The sequence below is a fragment of the Gossypium arboreum genome, chromosome 12, assembly GCF_025698485.1.
Source record: "Gossypium arboreum isolate Shixiya-1 chromosome 12, ASM2569848v2, whole genome shotgun sequence".
NCBI classification, from domain to species: Eukaryota; Viridiplantae; Streptophyta; class Magnoliopsida; order Malvales; family Malvaceae; genus Gossypium; species Gossypium arboreum.
The window spans coordinates 105,523,254-105,531,759 of NC_069081.1; the positions used below are offsets into that span (position 1 = coordinate 105,523,254).

Genomic DNA, 8,506 nt, shown 5'->3' on the forward strand with positions numbered 1-8,506 from the left:
AAAAGACAGGAAGTAATAAGAGAACGTGGGCTTGCGTGCTAAACTGACAGACGGGAGGGCCGCGTAGATGGGTGATTATTGACTACATTTGCCCTTAACCCACTTGCCTACTTACCCCAGTTCCCAGACACTCCGATAAGGACAGTATGGCGTATCTCTCTTCCTTTTTATTCTATTTCAGTTTATATTTATATTTATTTATATAATTCTGATTCATAAATATCAATACACCATAAGAACCCTATTTAATAAGAAGCATAGCCCACTGCTTTCTTCCATGCATTTGTCCCTTATAATTCCACTACCCAAGCATATCTCTTCTCTACCTTTCTTGCTCTTGTTTTTTACTTTGTTTCTTTCCTCCTCTCATCCCATTTTCCCCTTAGGTTTTTCTTCTCTGACAAAACCACATCCCATATATTTATAATATCCTTAAACTTTCACTTTGTTGATTACTTTCCTGAGCCAAATATCAATACAATGTCAAGCAGAAGATCACGTTCCAGGCAATCAGGTGCTTCAAGGATCACTGATGATCAGATCATCGATCTTGTTTCCAAGTTGCAACAGCTTATCCCTGAGCTTCGTGGAAGACGCTCCGACAAGGTACTTTTACCATGCTCTTTTTTTTTTATCTATACATTTCTCTTTTTCTTTTCTATGGCCTTCCTTCACTTTTGTTGTGCTATACTCAAACATATATTAAATTTGATGTTTCTTTTGAACCTTAGAAGGAAATCCCATAATTAATCTTAAAAAATATCATGTTGTTTCATTAATGTTTTCCCCCTCTAATTTGTAATTTTCTCTTCAGGTATCAGCTTCTAAGGTCTTACAGGAAACCTGCAACTATATCAGAAGCTTACACAGAGAAGTTGACGGCTTAAGCGATCGGTTATCTCAGCTATTAGCTTCCACAGACACCGATAGCGACCAAGCAGCCATTATCAGGAGTTTACTTATGTAATGATCAGATTTTTGGTTTTTTTTTTTCCTAGATTAAGTATTACTCACTTTTTCCAGGTCTAGGGTTTGTTTATCATCGCTTGTATTGTAGTAATGCAGAACAAAGGTGGAACAGTGGCTACAGTGAACCATGTTTCGTAATCCTTGTCATCAAGAGACTTGTATACTGTCCGAGTTTATCCTCGTATATTTATAAAATAAAAAGAAATTATGAGTTGATTTACAGCCGCGATAGTGAGGAAAATTCCTGCTTCTTTTTTCTCAGCAATTTAAATTTTATTAAGAAAAAAAAAGTGTTGCATGGAGCAAACACCAGAACTAATTACAAAGCATTAGAACAGTACGAGGAAACACATCATAACCATCTATCACTGAAATGCCTACAAACTAACACCAAGACAAAAACACCCCAGAATTAAAACAACTTCAACAGCAAATTAGAAAACGAAATATGAGCACTTTAAGCCATTTTTATTAAGATTATATTGGTTTATTCATGGTGACATTACGGTTCTAATGTATATTTGATGAATATGGCAAAGTTTCAAATTATAGAGGAAAGCTAGCCATGGCTTGTGCATACGTTAATAGTTCTGTTAATAACCTTTAGTTAAGATTAAGCACAGAGAGAGAGAGAGAGAGAGAGAGAGAGAGATTTAGACTTAAAGAGTGGACCCTGAGAGGTCAAACCTCGGAAGCTGTGGACAATGGCGGACATGTGATTTACTGCACGTCAAATTATCTTTAGGGTCTAACCTTCGATCAGATGGGTTTCAACCTTTGAATTCGTTGTACTCCTTTTAGCCTTTAGGTGCAGTTTAGAAGATATACTTCGCATATGAACCATGCTTAAATGCTTGGAAAAAAATTCATATCTAAATTTGAATTTAATCACTCTATGTTTATGAAATTAGTTGAAGTCAGAGTTGGAAGAAAATAATTTAGCAAAACTTATCAAATGTTTAAATTTAAAATGTAGAGTTTAGGGTTAGAAAATGTTAAAAATAATTTGATAATTATTTTCTTGAGAAATAAAATAGTAATGATAATCATTTTCATGGATAAAATCAATTCTTTCAAATTAGAAAGATGAAAGAAGAGAATAAAAAAGCATATCTTAATTCAAATTTATATAAATTTTAAATATTTTATTTTATTTTTCTACTTTACTAGGTAGTGAATGGAAAAAATAAAAATATTTTTTCTTTTAAATTTTCCATCGAGCATTCCTATAAAAATTGTATTTTTTTTATCTTTCTATTTTTTTTTACCTTTCAATTTTTATATTTCTAATTTTTATGAATTTTTTTATTTTGAAATAAATATAGAAACTTTAAGTTTGTGAATTAGGTTGGTTTTCTAATCCAATAATTTTGCTCTTTGAAATTCTTAGTACAAATTCAAATTATGCTCCAACTCCATCCATGGGACGGAGTATCTGTTGTTTTTCCCGCGTCTTTCATTGGTTCGCTAATTTTGTCTGTACACTCGACCCCAGCAATCGGGTGGGTGTGGGTTTTTCTCTTACGTCAGGAATATCCTTTTAACCAACGGCGCTGATCCATTTCCCTCCCACCCTCCATCCAACGCTCCCCTTTCTCGCTTTTCTCTTTGATGTCAAACTTTCTTGTCGACAACTCATGATCATTTATGAAAAACAATAACATTGACCTTACACGTAAAGATCTTAGAACTCATCTGCATTATCCTTGATGCATATGTGACGTACGCGAACATGAGCAATAAATAAATGCGAGCGAAAGACCGTCATTCCTCTTAATCGTTCCCTTGTCTCTGCCCAGATATGACCTCGCATTAACGTAATTTTATTCGGATCCAAACTGAAAAACAAAAAAGTAAAATAGAGAAAAAGAAATTTATTTCGATTTTATGTTCTAAATTTTTAATTTGGAGGCTTGATTTAATTAGCTCTTTGAGGATAACCCGCGACTGAGTCAAAATGGCTATGGCATTGGCGGGAATGAGTGACTCAGTGTCAGTCAGGGTTCCGTACAGTAACTTAAAGAACGAATTGGAAGTTGAAATGATCGTCGATCCTCTTCTTCAGATGGATCTGAATTCGTCTCCCAGCTTTCGTTCAACTTCTTCCTCGTCTCCTTCGTCGAGGCCTCCCCACGGAAACTTTAACTTATCGTCGCCAATCCGCGTCAGGTCCAAGGATTCTAGCTTAATGACTCTAGTTCTTAGTTGTATGATCGCAGCTGGGGTTCAGTTTGGTTGGGCTTTGCAACTATCGCTCTTGACTCCTTACATTCAGGTCTTTTAAGTGCTTTTTTTTTTTTGCATTTTTGTAATTTACGTTAGTTTATGTGAAATTTAAAGGGAAAAAAAATAGGTTATTGACAATAAATGTCGTGAAATTTGAATTTGATGCAATCTGTTATGATTAGTTTTATTATTTGTTGACATTGTTGTGTTCCATTATGTTTTTTTTCTTTTTCTTTTTCTTTTTCTTTTTGTAAATTTGAAGGGAAAAAAAATCAGCACATTATACTTTTTGTAAGCCATCTTGAATTGAATCAGTTAGAAAGTTGACACTGGAATAGCGGCATTACTTTCTTTGATGTTTACTCATAAATTTATTTAATTCTCTGGGATTCAGAAAGCGTTTTGGGTGTAATTACAAGTTGGAAAAGAGAAATCATTGTGTTGAGAGAAGAGTTTTTTTCTTTATTCTCTTTTTTCTAGAAATTCTTCTGATAATTTGTAGGAATACATTATCATATTTAAAAACATCATATAGGATGGCCAACAGTTGAAAACAAATATTGAAATGGGGGTTTGGGGGAAGGGGAATGTTTACTAGTAACTAGATAGCCAACAATTTCAGCATGATGATTATTGGCATGTGTGAGAAAGAGAATAATATGATGGTAATATTTCAAAGAACATCTTTGGAAAATAATATGATTTTCAGTTATACTAGTATAATAGCATCTCTTCATTTATTTATTGTTAGCTTCAGCCATGATTTCTTTTCAACTGCTTTAAGCTTCTCTTTAGCTTATAATACTTTCCTTTATGTTTGACATTGCGTGATTGGTTGATTCATGCAGACACTTGGAATAGGACACACTTTTTCTTCATTTATTTGGCTCTGCGGTCCAATAACTGGTCTTGTGGTAGGTGATGTGAACCATGTTACATATAATTCTTAGATATGCTTCTATTTTTATACTATTGCCATTTTCTTTATTGACAATTTAATATGGTAACTTGGTAAATCTTATAAAACAGCTTGTGCTTCTTTTTGAGCTAACTCATAAAAGGGTTAGTGAAGGGCTGACTTTCATGCCTCCTTGATCCTTATAGAAGGTGGAAAATGGGTCCCTAGAAGATTTATGAATAGGCTTGCATAATAGTAAAGTACTTTGTTTTTGCAAATTTTTATTGTCTCCCTTCATACCCTGGGAATCTTGTAGTACTTTATCCCACTGTAGACAGCTGATTGACTTCATGGTCTCTTTTTTGATGTGTAAATTTGATTTAGGATATATATATTTGTTGATATCCTTTTGGCTATAAATGTGCTACTGCAGTGATAGATGTAAATAACTACAGTTAAAAAGAATTCGGAGAACACTGCCTATCTTTACATGTCATTCATTGAGTTGGCTTACATTTGATGTTAGGTTCAACCTTGTGTTGGCATTTGGAGTGATAAATGCACTTCAAAATATGGAAGGAGACGACCTTTTATCCTAGCTGGATCACTCATGATCTCTGTTGCTGTAAGCATCAAAGAAGATTGTTCCATCAATTAAATAATTTGTTCTCATGTTTTTTGTGTTTTATGTATGCTAAACTATGTTTTGTAATTTAGGTGATAATAATCGGGTTTTCTGCAGATGTTGGATACATATTAGGCGATACAAAGGAGGATAGCATGTTTCCTTTCCTGCTTTTGATCCCTTCTATTAACTTATAGCCCCCAGTCTCCACCCCCGAACTCAACCAAAAAAAAAATATTAATGGAATGATATATGCAATGCAGTACATTTAAGGGTACACGAACAAGGGCAGCTTTTGTCTTTGATATTGGGTTTTGGATGTTGGATCTTGCAAACAATACAGTGCAGGTAAGCCTTCCATGAAAATTAAATTTTTGTTCCAGTTTACCTTGTATTCTGCATGAGCTAATAATATTACTTTTATTTCCTTAGGGACCAGCTCGTGCCCTTCTGGCTGATCTGTCAGGTGAACTCCTTTAAGAAGACTGGAAAATTTTCTGGTCTAGATATAGCAACATTGAGATATTTAGGTTCAATGCCTTTCGTTTACAAGTTCCTATAATACCACAAAATTTGAATACTATGTATAACAAAATGTTGGATTGCTATGCATTAGGTCCTGATCAACATAATTCTGCAAACGCTATATTTTGCTTATGGATGGTTGTTGGAAACATCTTGGGATTTTCCGCTGGTGCTAGTGGGAGTTGGCACAGGTGGAATTTGTTTTCACGTGTGTTATTGTGATGAAACAAACAAATATGGCATACTCAGTTCTTTATTTCATCATTTAATGCATTTAGGTATTGATCTAATTCTATAAATTATCTTGACACAGATGGTTTCCTTCTTTGAAAAGTAGAGCTTGCTGTGAAGCCTGTGCCAATCTTAATGCAGCATTTCTTGTTGCTCTTGTAAGTAGCATTATCCATTGAACTTTTCACACTTATAAAGCTTTCTAGAATGTTAAAACTGAAATTCTACTAAACGTTACTTCAATACGTATTATTTGTTTATATATGGTCTAAATTATGGTATGTCACTTTAACATGCTTACTGATTCTTCAGATAATGATATTAATATGAGCATGGCATATTGTGATTGAAATTGTTGATCTCAGTTGTATTTATCTTTATTGTTGTCCTGCTGATTCCATGAGCTATGAAGATAATTTTCTTGTGGGGCCAAATATTCGCACAAGTTGACCTTGAAATAGTTATTCTTATTAGTTTCTAAGTTTAACCATGTAGACATGTGGTGTAGCTTCTCTAAACTTTAAATGGTTTTTCAGTAGTTCCTGTTGGGATGCCAGTTTTTTGCATTTTGTGGTCGCTCATGTTTTCAAACACTTCCATTGATGCCGTCCATATTGCTCAAAAAAATTGTGTGGTATTGATGCAGGTCTTTCTCTTTTCTTGTACTCTTGTGACTATATGTTTTGCGAAGGAGGTTCCACTTTCAGTGCCAGCAAACCAGCCAGCTCACGTATCGGATTCTGCTCCTTTGTTGGATGATTCCAATCAACATAGCTTTCAACACCCAAAATCAAAATCTGAAGTATCTGTTGTTCTCAATGCTAATAGGAACCATACTGAAAATGGATATGAGCGAGTGTCAAAATCTGAGCATGCTAAGAGAAAAGATACAAATGTTCAAGATGAAGTTTTCAGTGATGGACCTGGTGCTGTTCTTGTCAACACCAGTTTAAGGCATTTACAGTCTGGAATGCGCTCAGTGCTTATTGTTATGGCTCTCAGTTGGGTAAGTCTCAATGTTTTGTTCTCTACACTTTTATTGTTTGAGATCGGCCTCGAGTCAATTGTCTGTTGATTGATCACAGACACTAGGACGGTTAACATTTTGATCTGATTTATTGTACAGTTTCAGAACCTTTTCTCTTCCCCCATCGAGAAATAAGGAAAGTAGGAAAGGTAAGGAATCATTTATTATTATTGTTTTTTTGTGTATTTGGATTTTATTTGCAGCTTTCCTTGTTCCCGTTCTTTCTGTTTGATACGGATTGGATGGGAAGAGAAGTATATCATGGAGATCCAAAGGGGAATGCTTCTGAAATAAAATTGTATGATCAAGGTGTCAGAGAAGGTGCATTTGGTTTGCTATTAAATTCTGTAAGAACTCAAAGTTGATCATCAGTTAGTCTTTCTTAGATTTTCTCTCAATCTTCTGATTAATGTTATGGTGTTATTCAATGAGGGCTGTTGGTGATTTGTTTTGTTTTTAATCATTTCAATGTAGGTTGTTCTGGGTGTTAGTTCTCTCTTTATTGAGCCGATGTGTAAAAGGGTGGGATCAAGACTTGTTTGGGCAATGAGCAACTATATTGTGTTTGGCTGTATGGCTGTCACAGCTATAATTAGTTTGGTATCTGTCAGAGAATATTCTCAAGGGATCAAACATGTAATGGGAGGGAGTGCTGCAATGAGGATTGCTGCCTTGGTTATATTCATTCTTCTAGGCTTTCCTTTAGCTGTATGTATCAAATGAGTTGCTGTAGATTTTATATCCTTCAGTTTTTCTTTTCAAAAATAATGTTTCTTTTGTATGTTTTGTTTATGCAGATTACCTTTAGTGTTCCATTTTCTGTTACAGCAGAGTTAACTGCTGAATCTGGTGGCGGCCAAGGTTTACATCTCAATAGTCTTCTCTGGCGTGTTCTTCTACTTTACATGGTTTCTGTAACGTAACAGTTGTGTCTATGCAGGATTGGCAATTGGAGTTCTGAACCTTGCAATTGTTGTTCCACAGGTATGAAATTTTATGCATTTTCTATTTAATTTGAGCTTTTATATTTTTTCAGAAGGTAAAAATATGCACAGGTCCCTGTACTCTTCGTGAATTGGGAATTTAGTCCCTATTTTATTTATAGGAATTTAGTTCCTCTACTTTTTAGATTTCAAAATTCAGATTCAACTGTTAACATTGTTATATTATATTTTGTTAAATTCAGGTTTATTACAACGTCAATATTTTTAGTTACATTGCTACCGGGTGAATATTTTTTCTATATCTCAAAATGTCACACCAACAAATTAAAAAAAAGAAAAAGAAAAAGTGTTAACAATTAACCTGTATTTTGAAATCTGAAAAGTAGAAAGACAAAATTCCGAAATTGTGATTAGTACAGGAACCTATAGCACATTGTAACCTTTTCAGAATGTTTCTTACCACATAAGTTGGATTTTAGCTCCAAATATGTTGGCATTTTGGGTGCCTTTGTATGTCGGAAACTTTTGGACGTATAAAATAAAAAGTTGACTGTAAACTGAAAGAAAAACTAGTACCTTTTGTGGTATCTCAATTTCATGTAATTAAGTTAAAACTGACTTTGAACGTATTTATTGGTTTGTTCAGATGTTTGTATCGCTGGGTGCAGGTCCGTGAGATGCTATTTGGTGGAGGAAATATACCAGCCTTTATTTTGGGTTCCTTATGCGCTCTGGCTGCAGGGGTTATCGCAACTTTCAGGCTGCCTGATTTGTCAAGTTCCTTCAAGTCGTGGTTTTCATTTTGGTTAAGGACGAAAATTTCCTTGATAAAGTGAAAACCCACTTTGTATTATGATTCTTAGCAACCACAAAACTGGTGTCATTTGCTTTCAGAGGATGCCTCTACCGTCATTGGTACGTATAATTTTCGTACTAAAAGATATGCGAATTGCATATCTAAATTCATTCATTTTTTCCTCACTGTTTTGGAGGTACATTTATTTTATGTAGAGTTGGTAAATTGACTATTATTGTATTCAGAAGAATGTGAATGGGAAATG

The 8,506-nt window shown here is 34.4% G+C and overlaps 2 protein-coding genes across 2 annotated transcripts; both read left to right on the plus strand.

Annotated features, from left to right (window-relative positions):
• Positions 1 to 233: 233 nt before the first annotated feature.
• Positions 234 to 1,191, plus strand: LOC108478869 (transcription factor PRE6-like). The gene is made up of 3 exons (XM_053023535.1): positions 234 to 606; positions 815 to 963; positions 1,066 to 1,191. Exons 1-3 carry the CDS (start codon positions 481 to 483, stop codon positions 1,091 to 1,093), a joined length of 303 nt encoding a protein of 100 aa, XP_052879495.1. The 5' UTR covers positions 234 to 480; the 3' UTR covers positions 1,094 to 1,191.
• A 1,330-nt stretch (positions 1,192 to 2,521) lies between these two features.
• LOC108477103 (sucrose transport protein SUC3) lies at positions 2,522 to 8,255 on the plus strand. The gene is given in 16 exon segments (XM_053022509.1): positions 2,522 to 3,244; positions 4,044 to 4,109; positions 4,620 to 4,718; positions 4,811 to 4,875; positions 4,982 to 5,066; positions 5,151 to 5,184; positions 5,335 to 5,434; positions 5,557 to 5,632; positions 6,121 to 6,480; positions 6,705 to 6,848; positions 6,976 to 7,209; positions 7,299 to 7,362; positions 7,442 to 7,485; positions 8,092 to 8,117; positions 8,119 to 8,235; positions 8,237 to 8,255. Coding segments are annotated over 16 exon segments (1,851 nt in total). The 5' UTR covers positions 2,522 to 2,926.
• The last annotated feature ends 251 nt before the right edge of the window (positions 8,256 to 8,506 follow it).

Excerpts from the sequence above, each read along its gene's own strand:
- LOC108478869 (XM_053023535.1), top strand. The coding sequence starts at position 481 with ATGTCAAGCAGAAGATCACGTTCCAGGCAATCAGGTGCTTCAAGGATC. Across the intron at positions 607-814 it reads GTGGAAGACGCTCCGACAAG|GTATCAGCTTCTAAGGTCTT; the intron begins GTACTTTTACCA and ends TTTTCTCTTCAG. Across the intron at positions 964-1,065 it reads ATTATCAGGAGTTTACTTAT|AACAAAGGTGGAACAGTGGC; the intron begins GTAATGATCAGA and ends GTAGTAATGCAG.